The following is an 18,655-nucleotide window of genomic DNA, read 5'->3' as shown; positions in this document are numbered from 1 at the left end:
ACCCTTGCACAGCTCCACAAAGTACTCCTTCTTCCGTCTGCCAAAAAACAGGGGGCACCCGAGGTATCTGACTGGGAACTCCCGCTTCCGGAACCCTGTCATCTGCCCGATAAGCTTGCAGCGATACGACCCGAGGCGTGGGTGTACTAAAAAATAGCTTTTCTATGGATTAATCTTCTGACCCGAGACGTCACAGTATCCATCCAAGACTTGCATTATCAAGCACAAAGAAGACTTCAACCCACTAGTGAAAATGATCATGTCATCCGCAAAAGCCAGGTGGGTAACCACTGGGCACCCGAGAGGGACCTTGAAAGGCTGGAACTGGCCCTGCTCAACTAAGGCGTTCAGAGCTCTAGTAAGAGCGTCAGCTCCAATGACAAATAAGGTTGGAGAAAGCGGATCCCCCTGCCTCAAGCCACGGGTAGACCGGAAGAAACCATGCGGTACGCCATTGACCAAAACAGAAAACCACACGTTCGAAACCAAGCGCCATATAGCATCAATCCAGGACTCAGAAAAACCAAACCGCCGCAACACTTGTAAGAGGAAGCACCAGGACACCCTGTCATAGGCTTTCATCATATCCAGCTTCAGAACCACATTTCCCCTACGGGAAGGTTTTCCAATATCCATCACAAGTTCCTGTGCTAGCAGAAAGTTCTCTGATACCTGTCGCCCCTTAACAAAGCCACTCTGTTGGGGAGAGATGATTCGGGGAAGAAGATGAGCTAGACGACCCGATAGTATGCGGGAGATTACCTTGTTGATAAAGTTACATAGACTGATCGGGCGATATTGTGTAAAATCTTGCGGTGAGGGCACTTTACGGATCAACACGATGGAAGTGGCGGTGATGCTCCATGGCAACTCTGCTCCGCAAAAGAAACTCAGGTTGGCTTTGTGGACGTCCTCCGCTTCTGTCTCCCACGCAAAGGTAAAGAATTTACCTGTAAACCCATCCGGTCCCACCGCACTCTCCCCATCCATGTCGAATACCACCGTTTTAACCTCATCCATGGTGGGGGGCTACATTAGTTGGATATTGTCTTGGTTTGTCACCAGCTTGGGAATAACGTCTAAGAAACCATACGAAGAGGCAGAATCCGACTCTGCCGAGAAGAGCTTCTGGAAGAAGGAAATAGTTTCGCCGCTAATGAGCTCCTCGGACTCCACCCACTAGCCATTGGAGTCTCAGATCTGATGAAGAATCGCCTTGCTCCTTCGCTCCGCCACCACCGCGTGGAAATACTTGGAATTACAATCCCCATCCTTTAGCCACTTAACCCTCGCCTTCTGTCTCCAAAAACCTTCCTCAATGGCCAGCGTAGTCCTCAACTGCTCACGGGCTTCATTCAATCCACATAGGGCCTGATCTGACGAATCATGCTCTTGAACCATTTCCGCCTCCATCACCGCCCTCTCCGCTTCTTTCATTGCCTGAAATATGTCACCAAAGGTCTCCCTGGACCATCCCTTCAAGATCTGCTTGATTATACGCAATTTGGATGCCAACACCCCTAGGGGAGGACCTGCTAGCTCGCGTGGCCACCCCTTCCTGATGACATCAAGCAGTCCCGCTCTGGTGGTCCATACATTTAAGAAACGGAACGGTTTAGGCTTGTCGTTCAACCTTGTAGAGGCAGTCAACAGTAGACAGACATGATCAGACAGATCCCTCGCCAGATGTTGTACCAAGATATCAAATCCCATGCGAAGGGCCTCCAAATTGAGAAGTAGCCAATCAAGACGTTTCCAAATCCAGGCCCGCCCTTACCTGTTATTGCACCAGGTATAGTTTGAATCGGAAAACCCTGCATCTGATACACCAGTCTCCATCATGAACTGTAAAAAATCCATCCCTTCGGACAATCAGAATGGCAGCCCTCCTCGCTTCTCACCCTCATTGACTATTACATTAAAATCCCCGACTAAGAACCACGGTATATCAGAAGGCCTGTCTACCGCCAAGCTGGCCCATAGCATCTCACGCTCTTATACAGTGCACCTTGAATGAACAAAAGAGAAGCAAACAACAGACGGGAACAAAGGACAATGAATATGAAGCGAGACATGCTAACACGACTCGCCCACTATGACACTGGAGAGAAATGATTTATAGAACACCCAAACGGTCCCCCCTTGGTTAGAGATACTAAGGTCCATCCCCAACTTCAAACGCACACTATCAATATTACCAAAATCCACCTTTGGCTCACAAATCGCTACCAACTGGAGTGAGTGGAGTTTAACTAATTTTTTGGGCCTTCTTAGATTTGGGATGCGATTAACACCCCTTATATTCCAAAAAAGTACGTTAAACATCGGATAAAATGGAAAAGGAATTGAACGAGCTCGACTTATTTGAGCGTAAGTTACGGTCGGAAGGGAACCGAGCCCGCATACCACGCCCACGCTGCTTGGGTTGCACTACTCCTAGGGGGCTTGCTCCCCTAATGGCGTGGGATGGCGAGTTTGTTGTAATAGCAACCGAATCAAGGTGAAACAGGTTTGAGATCGACGCCCTGATCCTTATGGACTGACAGGCTGCTGTACCACGCGGAGACACATTCCCAAACCTCCCTTGGATATCACAAAGGTCCTCCATAAACTCCTTATCAGGCTCCATACCAACATGCTGTTGCCGTTTCCTCTCTTGCTCCACTCCTATAGCCCCACCATCTTCCATCTCCAGCGCTCCTACACGCAAGGGCCGCGCCTGCTGTTCCTGGTCTCCAACCACGACTTGCGCACGATCCACTAGCCGCTCCTGCTGCCCCCCATGATTCTCCTCCTCGCGCACTTCCTCTGTCAAAACACACTCAGCCATCTCACAAATGATCCCATCAGCAGCCTGGGCAATAGCCTCCTCCACCATTGTCTCCACCTCCAACCTGGGGAGTCCTTCCTGAGTGCGCGGAGGTCGTAGCATCCCCAGCGGCCAACTTACCGTCACCCACCACCTGCATTGCCTCGTCCTGCATAGCATGCTGAACCTGCTGCGGGTTGGCTTCTGAGATGGCCGCCCCACACCTCTGCTGCACTGCGGGTACCTCTACCAAAGGTTTCTCCCCCACTAAGTTTGTTGTCTCGACTCCATGCACCGCCGCTCTCTTCACTTTCGATCGAAACTCTAGCACTTTCTCCCGTCGCTCCCTTTCCTCTGGACCCCACACGACAGCCGCCTTCACGCGAAATTTCGGGTGCTTAACCCGACAATCCGACTCAGCGTGCCCCTGGTGAAAACAGCCTGTGCAGTACTGCGGCAACGATTCTGGTTCAAGCGCCTGCCAGAAACCTTCTTCCTCCCTAGACCCTCTTAGGCATCAGCTTCGTCAACTCCACTTCGACACAGACTCTTGCGACACTCGGACGTGATAATGCACTCGTTGCCGCATCCATGAAGAGCGGTCTCCCCAAGGGAAAAACAATATGGAAGAGGCACTCCTTGTTGAACAGGTGAATAGGTAGTTTTGGAAGGGAAAACCAGACAGGGGCAACCGATGGTTCTTTATCTACATGAAAAGATGGTGTCCACTTGAAGACACGCATCGAATGCCCCATAACGTACCAAAAGTGACGCCCCCAAATTCTATGGAAATCATGCTCAGAATTCAGTCGAATGATCACATGGCGGTGATCCAAAAGACCCACCGAAAATGCAGCCTTCAAATCCAAGGTGTTGAAGAACTTTCTAATCTCCTCCATAGCAGGCCATCCCCTGGAAAACTTGCCAACCAACGCAAGGTGGAACGGTGCTGCAGCCCTTGCTAAGTCCGACAAAGAGAACATTATAGCAGGTTCCCCCCTCCTGGCTGTCTTGTCCACCTGGACGAAACTCACAGGCTGCGCATCAGCTGAAAATAACGATGAAAAGGATTTTGAATGGAAGGATGGGAAAGCCTGCCCCTCAGCCAGCGGCGGAGGGACTGCCATGGCTGCCTAACGGCCCAAGGTCCCAGCAAAAAACCCTACCAGACCCTAGCGAAAAAGACAGAGCGTTCTTATTAGCTGATGTGATAAAGTACACATATGGCTTACATTCATGCACACTTACAGTAACATTTGGTCAATTATCAACCTTCAATTTCATCTATGCTGAGTGCGATAAAGTACACTCTCGATTTAGAAGGCGAGGGACAATTGAGATACATTTTACAATAAATCACTAGCAATATTCCATAATAAGCACATTTATCACATAATTTCACTTAAATAAACATAAACAGTTAAACACAAAAATTCGGAAACACTCACCAAAATATCCAAATAAGTTACTCTCGAGCCTCGGGTTCGTTTCCTGGCTTACAGCTACTTCCTGAGACAAGTTCATAACTCCAAAGTAAATATATAATTTGTAGATGTTCACCTATTATTTATTATCCTATTATTTAAATTATTAGAATCAAGTTTGACTTTAAAATATACTCCCTCCGTCCCGAAAAGTTTGTCACTTTTCGGGACTCCAACTTATTATCAACAGTGCTCAATTTTTGAAAAATTCATCCGTGTTTTCCATGTTACCCTTCGTTTAAACACAAAAGCTGCAGAATGGATGGTCAAAATGTGATAGTGGGGTCCATATGTTTATTGATTGGCATGTGACTTATTCTAATTTGAAGTAGAGTGTGAAGCCACGGACAGCAATCATTTCACGTTGGTTGGTGCGTGCAAAACCATCAACTAAACTGGAAAAGTTGCAAGTCTTGACGGAAGACTTTTTGGCCATGATAACACCTGCTTTTTAGTCAGGTGAGACAGGGGTAAATATCGGAAATTATTGATAAAGTTTACAACCATTTTTGGTAAGTGACAAATATTTTGGGACAGACCAAAATAGAAAGCATGACACTTTCAATGGGACGGAAGGAGTAATATATAATATATTCAATATTTATTTTACATTTCATTTCGAGACTTATTGACTTTATCATTTTAAACCAAGAAATATACGTATTTTTCAAGTTTATAATTTATAAAATATTTAAATCAGAATTAAACCGTTTTTCACTCAAGATTCTAAGATTAAAGTGTATGGACACTCGATTGGTTCCTATATTAACTAGTTAACTCTAAACCATTTGTAATTTATACTTTATTTCTCTACACTAGTCTTTCAAATTCTAAAATCTTTAAAAGGCTTGTGAGGATAAGATTAAGTGATTAGAAGCCATTTTCTGTATATAGCTATAACGAGTTACCTTAGGGTTTCCAAAAATGTCATAGAAAGGTTAGCTAGCTACCGTTTTAGTCAATATCTAAGTTTCAGCGATATACTTCATAAATTTTGTTAATATTTCATCTTTTGATTGGCTAAATCATTAAATACTTGATATTCATTCTGTCCCTGCCTAAACTAGATTAATCAACATGTATTATGAACACATAATTCCCAGCAAGATAACAATAAGTTCGGTCCTTAGCTAATCACAATTTCCAGCTGCTACACGGTCAAAGGCATGACTGTTTTCCCCACATTTCCTTATTCTCGTCCTCCCAACTCAATCTGCATGGAGTAGTTATCCAACTATAGAGCATTTTATGCAAGAATATAAAGTTATAGCGACATTAGAGAACAAGCTAGAGTGTAAGAAACTGTTGCAGCAGATTGCTCCTTCTCCTTCAAGGTTCCCTTTAGTTTCACTTTATGGCTGTCTTACTTGTTGAAGTTAAGAGGCTTATGACATGCAACAGTTCTATATGTTTGTCTAGAGATTAAAATTTGCAGAGGACAACCAAAGTTTCTTCTTTTCTCTTTCGATTGTAGTCACTAAATTTCCAGCAAAACAATAGTTCATCATTTGACATGTTCTCAGCTTTTCTTCCTCAGTTTTTGGTCTCAATCACTCATGTAGAGGATACTTATTTTACTGCAAGTTATCCTAAGCTAAACAGGGCAGTTCCTGACCAGAATTCAAAGGAAAACTGAATAAAATTACAAGTTTGCGCAAGACTGCAAAATCTGGTGCATAGCAGCCTGCACCAGTTTACTTTCATGCCCACAGTTCCAATTCTTACAAGCTCCTACGGTTAATCCTTCTTTTGTTACTTAAAGTGGATGTAATTCATACATTCCCAGCTATAGTTTTCCATCTTTTCTGATAACTAGCCATACAGTTAGTACCTATCTCACGGTTGGAAGTCAGAACTTCCTCCCAGCAGGCTATCGGTTACAAACAAAATTCCTCCTGCAACAAAAGTTAGTTTTCTTGGCTAGATTCCAGTACATACAACATGCAAATTCAAATATATACCAGATGATTAAGAGGTTATATACAATTTTCCCATCGTTCATGGACTAAAATTCGAACATCAGTTTTCAGTTTCTTCAAAATCTGTCCAACAGTTTTATCTCCTTCAAACAGAATTTCGCCTTAGCTAAGAGTCCATTTCTTTACTAAATTCTCATGCAGCTCGCGTATTAATCTATTTATACCGAATGGACAAAAGATTATTTTAGGTTCTTACCTTTTCTCCTAAGGTTTGATACCACAGGCTGTTCAAATTTTCTGGTCCTGATTCCTCAAGTCTTAACTCCAATTCCCACTGCTTTCTTGCGGCACCTTCCTTATCTTTGGTTGTTTGGTGATAAAGCTAGCTATGATCCTACTCTTACTTCCTCACTCTCTCTGTTTTTCTCTCGATGCTAGCTTGATAAAAAGAGGGACTGCAGTTTTGGTTTGCTCTCAGCCACCGCCCCAAACTTTAACAATTAGTTTTCTCCTTTCCTGCTCAGTCACTGCTTGGATTTGGCAGATCATTGGCTGTGAAATTTTCCTTTGGTTTCTCTCAATCACCGCCCAAACTAGACTCCTATTTACTTCCTCAATTCCACCGCTTAGGCTTAGTAGGTCTGGTGGCCATTTTCAATTGATTGTCCTTCAGCCACCGCCCAAGTTTTCCTAGCAAATAATGCACTTTACTTCCTTGGGCTGCATGGTAGTTCAATCAAAATTCCAAGGTTGGTTTGGTCTTTTAATTTTAGTTCATTTGTTTGCCATGAGTCTGTAATTTTATTGTCTCACACCTTGACTCAAAATTTCATTCGTTCTAATTTATATGTACCTTGATAAATTTTCCTTATTTTGATCTAGTAGATTTTCACACATTCGGCTTTAAAGAAAATTAATTAGGCATGTACTTATTCAACTATATAATAAATTCAAATGTCACAATTTGCAATATGTCTATCATATGTTTATTTGATTCCTAAAATTTTCTACATCATTCTATTATTTTGCTTATTGTTTTATTTATTTATTATTTCTATTTATTATATTATTTTTTCCTAAATTTTCAATTTTATAGGAATTCAATTATGCATTAATTTAATCATTTATTTGTTATATACAATATTTCTAATAACAAATTAAATGTAATGAAATAAATTTGAAGTGTACACATAAATTTCTGAGTTCTCACACAAAATACATTCGACGATATGCTTTACAAAAATATTGAATGTTATGTGGATGACTTGGTTGTTAAATAAAAAAAAAAAAGAAGCAATCACTTGGAGGATTTGAGACAAATCTTTGATCGGTTGAAAGTGTATCAATTCAAAATAAACCCTCTCAAACATACATTTGGAATTACATCAGGAAAGTTTCTTGAATTTGTGGTCCGTTATCGAGGTATTGAAATTGATCGAGCTAAAATTAATGGTATATTAAGGATGCCTGAACCTCACAATATTCATGAATTAAAAAATTTTCAAGAGCGGTTAGATTATCTGTGGAGGTTCATCTCAAATTTGGCTAGAAGTCATCAACTATTCAATCACCTTATGAAGAAATGTGTATCATTCCAATGGGATGAGGTGTGAAGTAATGCATTCAATAATATTAAATCTTATCTTATGAAAGCTCCTGTCCTGACTACACCTATTCATGGGAAGCCATTAATTCTTTACATTGCTGTCCGAGAATGTTCAGTAGGGACATTGCTCACGCAAGAAATTAGTGAAGGAAAAAATGCTGCCCTTTATTAGTTAAGTAGAATGATGACCTTTAATGAATTAAACTACTCACCTATTGAAAAGTTGTGTTTAACTCTTATTTTTGTGATATAGAAGTTAAAACACTACTTCTAAGCATACAGAGTGAGACTCACCTCTAGGAAGAATCTCATAAAATATGTGATAAGTATACTAGTTCTATCTGACTGTCTAACTAAATGGTATCTTCAAATACTAGTAGATTTTCTTGCTGATCACCCAATACCTGCTGAATTGGAATTAAGTGATGATCTACCAGATGAATATGTCAAGTTACTTTGAAGCAACGTATAAGAGTCAACATCCGTAGAAGATTATTTCAATTGTTACTTGTGAAGTAACGTAAAAGAGTTAACATCCGTCATTGTACCCCTTGTTTCATCTTATACAAGGATATGCTATATCAGATATTATTTAAAGGTGTATTCTTGTGTAGTCTAAATGAGGATAAGACATATCAAACTATACAAGAGGCACATTCTGGAATATGTGGAACCCATCAATCTAGTCCCAATTTACATTTTTGGATTAAAAGAATGAACTATTATTAGCCTACTATGATCAAAGATTATATGGAATATGCTCAAAAGTGTCAAACTTGCCAATTTTATGCAAATTATATTCATCAACCACCGAGCCATTACATCTTACCATTGTTTCTTGGCCATTTAATGCTTGGAGCCTTAATGTTGTTGGGCCATTGCCTAAATCGTGTAGACAACATTTCTCAAGTGTATTATTGTCGTTCTCAACTCATGCAGTTCCTCCATCTATAGATTCAAGTCTTTATCTGCCTATTGCTCTTAGAAAAGGTAAAAGAAAGTGTGCTTAATCAGTCCCTTTATTTTCTTCATATGGACATTTGTCTCATTTTTTGCATTATTTTATTGTTTCTTTAGATTTAATATCTGTTCCTAAGCACCTATCTGAGATTTGGAACACCCTGGTTGGTGGGCTTCCATGGAGGTAGAGATGGCGATTCTAGACAATAATGGTATCTATAACTTGGTCCAGCTAGCAACAGGTAAAAAAATTTATTGGTTGTAAATAGGTATTTGTTGTTAAGGTAAATCCCAAATGGCTCTATTGCTCATCTCAAATGCGATCTTGTTGTTGCAGGAACGTGCTGACACATAAGAGTGGATTACTCAAATACTTTCTTCCCTATGGCCAAGCTTCCTTAGCTATGCAGTATGTATAATTTTTATTTGTATATGCAAAAAATAATGAGTTATTGGATGTTTGTTTCATGCGCTTATATTTTTTTCTGTAACAATTAATTCACTAATTGAAGGATTACAAAAATTCATGCTCAGAATTAGTAACTTTGAGTATACAAGATATGGAAAAGATAAACATTTTATCTTAGTCCTATACAATATCTATTCATAAACCCTTATAACCAATTATAAGATATGGAAAAGATAAACACTTTATCTTAGTCCTATACAATATCTATTCATAGAAAATAGAGGTCCCAAAACAAATAAAAGCTTCTCAAGCAATTGGGTTGGGTCACGGGTTGGCGGGTCGGTTTGAAATTTAGGTATTCTAGACAACACATCAATTCAAACCCGATCCGAAATTTTAAATAAATCAACTTTCTTAACCCAAACACGACTCATTAATTTCGCAAAACATGGGAACGTGACCTGAATAACCAGTGTACTTAACTTTCTTTTTATTTTTTAACCTTCTCACTTTGGTAGTATGGTGTTTTTTTTTTTTTATAATGGAGTTTCCATAAAAATATAGAAAATTGCAGCCCAATCTCGTAGTAATTTTTGGGTTTTTCTTTGTGTGCAAAAACAAAATAGTGAACAAAACAAAACTTCGACACTTTCACAAATAAAATACCTTATTTTCGCATAATATTCATGATTCTGTTCTCGTAATACTAATTTATAGCCTTAGTTAGTTTTTTTTTATTTCTTTTATGCCTCTAATTTATTAATTAAATTATAAAATTACATATTAAATGGATTAGATGGGTCAAAAGGGTCAATCCATGTTTACTTGAGTTGAACATGTTTATTTAGCGGCTTATTCGGGTTTGACCGTGAAGAGTAAACTCATACCCACTAATTTCGTGTTCGATTCGAGTCGTGTTGAGAACTGCTACCCCTATTCTCATTTGAGGCACTAAACTTTTTAGCAAAAAAATATTTGGATAATTACTTCCGATCCTAAGTTATTGATGACGCTACTTGAATGATGTTTTTTATCTCCACCTTCCCCGACTAAGGTTAAATAAGCATAATTAGTGCAAACTAATCTCAACCATTGACAAGAACTGCATACCTGTGTTTCACCAAAAGGACATTGAAAGCAACGGGAGTGGAGTTGTAACCGAGTGGAGCCAACTCCGTTTATGAGAAATAAGTGACCTATAATTATTAGACATTTGTTTAAAGACGGGTAATTTATTGGCAAAGTGGGTTAAATCCAAAATCAATTAAACACGCCATACAAGAAAGAGAGTGCTTCTAATTATATATATATATATATATATATATATATATTTGTATATATGTATGTATTTCAGACCCATTTGGCCAAGAGACACATACAACTAGCACCAAAAAGAAAGGAAACATTTGCCCCAAGCAGAAGCTTTGAATTGCTTTGCATCTTTGGATTCATGAGATCTGCAGAGAGAAGGTCCACCAATGCCATGTAAATTAGGATACCGGCTGGTGCTGAATCAAAAATTCCTTCCACTATGATAGCAATTGGGCTGTTATCTTTGTAGACATTTGCTATTCCAATCCCAATCGCAATTCCAACTGGTGTTGTAAGCGAGAAGAAAACAGACATGATTGCAATTGCTCGCACATTGAATTTTCCCTAGAGATACAAAATTGGATAACAGAGATCATTACATCACAATTCACTAAATTATCTACTAATATTCAAATATCTGAACATAATTGTAGGAAATTGGGCATAAGCAAATTAAATGCATATAGCAGCTATAAGAAGTTGTATTTCTACTGCAAATATCAGTTTTCTTTTTGTTTTTTCCCCTAGGAAGGTGTCATACATTTAAAGAATAAAATTGACCAAACAAATAAAACTGAGCAGCAAACAGTCAAAAAATATATTCAAAAATAAAGTAGCAAGTAGTAAAAATTCTATTTACTTACTGTTCGTGGCATGTAAGAAATAGAAATAAGTGAACCCAATAGTCCAAATTGTATCATACCGCTTATCAAGTGATGTGGTACAATTTGGGCCATTGGATATTTTGAAATTGAATCTGCCCAAGTTTTGGCCTTGATTTTGAGATCCAATTGTTGAAAGTTGACTAGATTTTTTAGAAATGTTTGGATTAGCTGTTTTTTGGAGTATTTTTTAAAAATTTTACTGTAGCGGAGTTTTTAGAGTATATTTTGAAATATTTTTAGAAAATATTTTGGAATATTTAAGAGTAGTAGAGTTTTTAAAATATATTTTGAGATTTTTTTAAACATAAAAAAAATTAGACTATTTTTTGGAGTATATTTTAGAGTACTTTTTAAAATTCTTTATAGTATTTGAAAAACTGAAGGATCCAAACAGATTTTAGGTAGAAGATACAGAGAAATAAATGAAATTAAAGAGATCTTAATGTGGACAACCACGTTCTAAAAGTTGACATGATTTCGACACCTTGAAAAGATTTGTGAAATGACAATAACTAGAGATAGACTAATTGAAAATATCTGCATCCAGTATTAAAAATTTGACTATCTTTGTCGAATATGAAAGTACTAAACTACTGTACATAATTTTCTCTACTTTAATTTATTATCTTTTACCAAATGTGAGAGTATTGTTGAGGTTCACGCGACAGAAAAACAAAAGTTAATAGCCAAACGAAATAAAAAGGCAGCTAGCCCCAGTTACTTTGTTTACAGCCAAGATTTTCTAGTACATCGTAGATTGAAAGTTTGGGCATAATTTCAGAAACTTTCCATGAGGTTTCTAACCATTTCATTGGCCTCCCTTTAGATTTTGAAAATTACATTAACCCCCCTTAAGATTTATTATCTTGTAGCATCTAGATTTAACCAACAATTAAAAGTGATATTAGAATAGAAAAAATAATATGATTCCACCATTGCGTCTCATCTACTAAATTGTTTAATTAATCTAATACTAGTCCAAACATCAAAGAAAATAATAGAATTTGTTGTTTATCATTAGAGATTAAATCGTATATGGCATAAAAAAATAGTATCATTGTATATATTTCACTTAATGTAACTTGCTTTTTTTAGTTATATACCCATTGTCAAATATAATCAATAACAAATAACTAGAAAAATATGTAACCAAAATATTACAAAGAGCGAACTTTAATATCATAAAAATCTCAACAACTACCTTAATATATTACCAAGGATATTTATGATGTTAAAATTTATTCTTTGTAATATTTTGGTTACAAATTTTTTGATTATTTGTTATTGATCAAGTTTGACAATGAGCATGTAACTGAAAAGAGTAATTTGGATATTGTATTAAGTAAAAATAAATAAAATGATATATTATTTTTGATGTTATATATTATTTGATCTCTAATGATAAACAACAAATTTTAATATTTTTTAAATATGTGTATTGGTGTTAAATTAATTCAATATGTAGTAGATGAGCGGTAATAATGAAATCATATTATTTTCTCTCTCCTAACATCACTTTTTAATTATTGATTCAGCCTTAATATTACACGATAATTAATTTCAAGAGAGATTAGTATAATTTTCAAAACTTAAAAATAGATCAGTGAAATAATTAAAAACTTCGAGAAAGGTTTCTAAAACTATCCCAAAAGTATATGCATTGAGATATTTTAAGCAACTTCAGTAGATTCAAAGTTTGCATAAATATGGTTCCATTTAGATTCGACTATTTTTCATAAATTAGTTTTTTTTTTATAGAAATTATTATAATAATATACAAACAAAATTAACTCCAAAAATATTCCAAAATTTTCAAATGCACGTAATTTAAAACGAAAAAACCTATCCCCTTCTTTCTTCTTTCACCCACCACCACCTCCACTCTCCTCCCTTTCTTCCTACCTTCCCCTCCTCTCTCTCGCGACCTGCCTCCCCATCTATAAAGAATGGTCCAATCTATTTGAAGAAAACAACTGCCAAGACTGCTAGAAATCCCACCAAAAAAATCAATTTAGCCCACCGTCAAATAGAAGACTAGCATCTACTGCAACGAGAACAAGAAGAGGAGGAAGAAGAAGACGATGATGCAAACCCCACACCTAATCCGATGTTTGCTACCCTACCATAGCCTTCCTCCACATCACCATCTTTCAATTTCACGTAATCCCCATTTGGGTCCTTCTCCTTTTCTTCCCCTGCTTTTCTCCAACCCAAAACCGGCACCACCACGAACCCCGCACCTGCCTCTCCATTCTCTGTTTCATGCATCATCACCACACCCAATTAATTTAAAACCGACAAATTAGTGAAGGAAAAAAACCTAGAACTCTGGGTTTTTAATTTTATTAGAGAAAGTCAGTTTCTTTTGGATATTCTTGCAATGATTTAACCAAAAACGTTTTCTTAAATGGTTGTAACTGATTATAATTAATCTTTTCTTGTGGGAGAGGGGAGGGGAGGAAGAGGGAGGAGGGAGGAGGAAGGAGGAAGAAAAAGAGGAAAGGAAAAGTATTTTAAATTTTTACAAATACTCCGTGAAATTTTAAATTTTAAAAATTCATCAAAATATATTTTCAAAAATATCCTAAAAAATTTGCAATCTAACCGTTTGGATTAAATATTTTTGAAAGTGTTTTTAAAATATTTTACTTTAATAATGTCTATAAAAAATTTTATTATAGATATTTTTTGAAATATTTGATATATTGTATGGATAAGATATTTTTTAAGTTATTTTTGTTTGTACTTGAAAATCTTGTTTTGAAAACTAGGCCAATCCAAACGGATATATTGAAGCATAAACAATCTCTTAAAAAGCAAAAAAAATGTGGAATATAAAAACCAAACAGCTGAGACAAGGTAAGTACCTGAGTGCTGCATCCGCCTAATCCAATACTAGAGCTGGCAATTTGTCCCAAGTCCCAATGGGCTACCCATGCCCAAAGGAACTTTGGGCGGGATGGGTATTATAATTTGGTATTGGGTTTAAGTTGGGACACATCCCAACTATACCCATTAATTAGAGGTGGCAAAATGGGCGGGATGGGCGGGATTTGCTTGGGTTTGAGATGGAACCGAGTCATATGGGTTTGGGCCCAACCTTACCCATATGTGTTTTGGGACTAACTTGGGCGGGATCATTTTGGGATGGGTTTAGATTGATCCCGCCCAATACCCAAATCCATTTTCTACATATTTTTTTTCCTTTAATTCATTTTTTATTTTTATATAATTTTAATATTTTTGATTTATTAAATTTCTTTTAGTTTTATTAAATAAACATGCAAGTGCTTTATACTCAAGATTCCCACCAAAAATTGGATTAACAAATAAAGGAAAAGATAGATATACAGCCATATTCCAACATATATCAAGATGGCCAAGGTCCTTAGGATGTTGAATATTTATCCTTATCATTGTCCAAGGATGACAGGTCTAAACTAATTGAAATGCTGGAAATTCTTGTGGATAATGACTAGGAAGACTACTAGATTATATTCGCTGGTATGACTATAAAAATTGTTAAAGATAATTTTTGAATCTAAGATTCCGTTTGGATTGACTTTTTTTCAAAAAATAAGTTTTTCAAATACAATGTTACAGTAATATACAATAACTCAAGAAACATCCCATCCATATTAATATATCAAATATTTCAAAAAAATTTTATAGTAAAAATTTTTCATATACACTGCTACAATAAAATATTTCAAAAACACCTACCAAAAACAGCTAATCCAAACGGAGCCCTTGCCATTTGAGCCCAATGGGTACCCAAGTATTTCCCATCCTTTCCCATTCATTAATGGGTATAGTTGGGATGTGTCCTAACTTAAACCCAATACCAAATTATAATACCCATCCCGCCCAAAGTTCCTTTGGGCATGGGTAGCCCATTGGGACTTGGGACAAATTGCCAGCTCTACCATTAATGAATGGGAAAGGATGGGAAATACTTGGGTACCCATTGGGCTCAAATGGCAAGGGCTCCGTTTGGATTAGCTGTTTTTGGTAGGTGTTTTTGAAATATTTTATTGTAGCAGTGTATATGAAAAATTTTTACTATAAAATTTTTTTGAAATATTTGATATATTAATATGGATGGGATGTTTCTTGAGTTATTGTATATTACTGTAACATTGTATTTGAAAAACTTATTTTTTGAAAAAAAAGTCAATCCAAACGGAATCTTAGATTCAAAAATTATCTTTAACAATTTTTATAGTCATACCAGCGAATATAATCTAGTAGTCTTCCTAGTCATTATCCACAAGAATTTCCAGCATTTCAATTAGTTTAGACCTGTCATCCTTGGACAATGATAAGGATAAATATTCAACATCCTAAGGACCTTGGCCATCTTGATATATGTTGGAATATGGCTGTATATCTATCTTTTCCTTTATTTGTTAATCCAATTTTTGGTGGGAATCTTGAGTATAAAGCACTTGCATGTTTATTTAATAAAACTAAAAGAAATTTAATAAATCAAAAATATTAAAATTATATAAAAATAAAAAATGAATTAAAGGAAAAAAAATATGTAGAAAATGGATTTGGGTATTGGGCGGGATCAATCTAAACCCATCCCAAAATGATCCCGCCCAAGTTAGTCCCAAAACACATATGGGTAAGGTTGGGCCCAAACCCATATGACTCGGTTCCATCTCAAACCCAAGCAAATCCCGCCCATCCCGCCCATTTTGCCACCTCTATCCAATACCCTCGAAAAATAGATAAAACGTGAAAGCTACCAGCAGAGGCCTTATTGTTTCTAGACTACCCGATGCACCCAAAGCAATGGCAATAAATCGGGTGTGCATAATAATTCCAAATTCCAAAACCTATATCAACATTAAAACAAGAAGAAACCTCATAAGAAATATAGAAGTAAAAAATATAATTAAGATTAATTGCAATATGAATCCTTAAACTATCGCTAATTTGAGCTTTATGGTCTAAAATACTGATTTCAACATTTTAGCGTCTTATACTATCAATTTATGGCACATATTGTTCAGTTGAGCTCAAAACCAATAATTTTTTATTTCCCAAAAATTCTAATATCCCTACTTCGATGCTATTTACCAAAATACTCTTATTTATTTATGACTAAAATCTTTAATTAAAAGAATAACAAACAAAATTTAGCGGATTTTCAATTGATTACATTAGTGTGCCACAATTTGATTGCATAAGGCTTGGAACTGCTATCTGTGCTTGTGACAGTTTAAGATGCAATCTTCAAATTGGTGATGGTGCTAGTAGTAATTAACTCTTGTAGCAAGCTAATTTGCTTAACCATTATTGCTTCTTACCAACAGTCGAGGAAATCTTAGTCTAATGCCTTAGACTGAAATCCCAAAACTTAAAGAGTTTTAGGTTCTAATTTCTGAAGCTCCACTTCTTGAAGCCTATCTCTCTTTACTAGAATTTTTAAAAAAATAATATTGCTTCTTACTAACAGCCATCCATCCGCACACCACAGTAAAAAAAAAGTCATTTAAACCACAACTGAATATATTTTGTATGAGCAATGACATACAATTCAAACTCGCACTTTTTCCACAAACAAGAAAGTATCGTCCCAAGTGACTAACCTTACCAAGGCCACATACAGCATCGTCTATCCTAATTTTATTTTTCCTTAAATTTTATCCGTTAGCCTATACGACTCTCTAGAATGATTAGTTATAACAAAACTGGAACGTAAAGATAGGGCAAATGGAAAATATAATCAATAAACTATACAGAATTCCTTGGTTTGGTCACTAAACTTTTTGTTTAGCTAAAACAATCATTCAACTATTGGAGTAGTATACTTTTTATCATTCAACAAACAAAAATTTATACTTTGGTCACTCAATTACTAATAAAAATAATCACTTTTTTGACATAAGAATATGTTTTAATTAGTTTAATAACCATGTTACCTAAGTTAAGAGTTTGGTGACAAAATAAATCAATGAATTATAAATAGTTTAGTGACAATTTATCCCATTTGCTATATAAAAGTACATATATAATTACCTGCGATATCACACGATACCGAAGCTCAGTAGAAATGGTATCCCCTTCCATCGAGGCATGTCCATGACCATGTATGGCATGAGTATGAAGAGGAAGCACTCCTGAGAGATTACTCTCTCCATTATTGCGATCACCTGCCCCCACTGTAGCTTGAAAGTTCTCGTTTCCATACTTCTTCTTATAATAAGAATTTGCATACACATCAACTATAAGCGTACAAATAGCAGCAACCATTGCTACAAAACCGGTGAACGGAAAGTTTCCCCAAGGATTGATGGGAATGCATGGAGAAGTCAAGCTATCAAAAGCATCGGGAAGGATGTGAATGAACCCTGTTGCTAAAATTATGCCGGCGGTGAAAGATTTGATGATGAAGAAGAAATTGCTTTTAGGGTTTAAAGATGGTATTTTCTTTCCCCAAATTGGTAGACAGATGCCAATAGAGCTAGCAAATAAGGTCGCAGCTATTGCTCCTAATTTGTACTTGAGGGCCGAACTCCTATTTCCATCTGCATTTCTCTCAATATCGCAGGTGCACTCTGCTAGAACTAGGGTTGGAAAGAGTGTAGAAAACACCAAAATTTGGAAGTTTTGATTCGCCATATTCATTATGAGAGTATCCAATAAGCGTGTTGATGTTTCTTTTTATAAAGGTGCTAAACAAGGGACGAAGTCAGAAAATTCCTTGAACTGGGGCAGTTTATATGTCTTAAGGACAAATTCTTATCATTTTCATATTTCACTCTCCCAAATTACATATTTTTTTTATAGTCGCCCAAAAACCTTCATATATTTAGCTTCACTTGAAAAAACTAACCATTTATAAGACATATATGATTAATACAACTTAAACATCAAACAATTTCGTAGAACTTCTAACTTCCAAAAACAATTTTGCAACTTGACACACTGTGTTAATGTGAAAATTTCTCTCGCTTTACATGATGTACTCCTTTTGAAGGCAGTAATTATAATTACAGAACGTTAGAACTTGTATCTATTTGACATTGTTATGACTGACATTGATACGTCGGCAATGGTTGCGAAATATGTAATTCCAAATTGGATGTGGTATATCGGATCGAGCAATACGCATTTTTTGATATATAAAGTTCTCTAAAAATTTTAAAAAATAAAAAATGGAAATAGTTGTAAAAAATTTAATGAACAACTAAATTTTGTCAAAAAATTTTGTTTACCATGTTGAATATGTTTTTCTTTTAATTTCCTGCCCTGATCTGACATCTTCACATAATAGTTAGAAAGTAATCTTCATTTGAAGTTTTCAAAATGATTTTTCCAACAGTTTGTAAGGTTGAAATTCTAAAAATTAGAGATGCTAAATCTAAATCCTGCCTTCCCTCTATCCACTTCTTAAATACTACTCCTTTCCTGCTAAAAAAATTTTTAAAAAAAAAGTTGCTACAGCAATTTTATATACCCTTGATTAAATTATTCAAGT

The 18,655-nt window shown here is 36.3% G+C and overlaps 2 protein-coding genes across 2 annotated transcripts; both read right to left on the bottom strand.

Moving 5' to 3' along the window:
• Positions 1 to 1,194: 1,194 nt before the first annotated feature.
• LOC140038480 (uncharacterized) lies at positions 1,195 to 1,860 on the bottom strand. The gene is made up of 2 exons (XM_072083850.1): positions 1,778 to 1,860; positions 1,195 to 1,633 (listed from the first exon to the last, which is right to left on the bottom strand). The coding sequence occupies exons 1-2, from the start codon at positions 1,858 to 1,860 to the stop codon at positions 1,195 to 1,197; spliced, it is 522 nt and encodes a 173-aa protein (XP_071939951.1).
• Positions 1,861 to 10,537: 8,677 nt separating this feature from the next.
• LOC113737547 (zinc transporter 5-like) lies at positions 10,538 to 17,796 on the bottom strand. Its single transcript, XM_072083849.1, has 2 exons — positions 17,194 to 17,796; positions 10,538 to 10,843 (listed from the first exon to the last, which is right to left on the bottom strand). The coding sequence occupies exons 1-2, from the start codon at positions 17,794 to 17,796 to the stop codon at positions 10,538 to 10,540; spliced, it is 909 nt and encodes a 302-aa protein (XP_071939950.1).
• Between the last annotated feature and the right edge of the window lie 859 nt (positions 17,797 to 18,655).

Source organism: Coffea arabica, chromosome 3e (assembly GCF_036785885.1).
Source record: "Coffea arabica cultivar ET-39 chromosome 3e, Coffea Arabica ET-39 HiFi, whole genome shotgun sequence".
In the NCBI taxonomy this organism is placed as follows: Eukaryota; Viridiplantae; Streptophyta; class Magnoliopsida; order Gentianales; family Rubiaceae; genus Coffea; species Coffea arabica.
This window is presented reverse-complemented; position numbering and strand designations above follow the sequence as displayed.

What these genes read in the sequence shown, in the direction of transcription:
- LOC140038480 (XM_072083850.1), bottom strand. Translation starts at nt 1,860, where the DNA reads ATGGATTTTTTACAGTTCATGATGGAGACTGGTGTATCAGATGCAGGG. An exon ending in TATACCTGGTGCAATAACAG is followed by an intron (nt 1,634 to 1,777) that starts GTAAGGGCGGGC and finishes TGCCTCTACAAG; the next exon opens with GTTGAACGACAAGCCTAAAC.
- LOC113737547 (XM_072083849.1), bottom strand. Translation starts at nt 17,796, where the DNA reads ATGGCGAATCAAAACTTCCAAATTTTGGTGTTTTCTACACTCTTTCCA. An exon ending in GGTATCGTGTGATATCGCAG is followed by an intron (nt 10,844 to 17,193) that starts GTAATTATATAT and finishes TTGTATCTCTAG; the next exon opens with GGAAAATTCAATGTGCGAGC.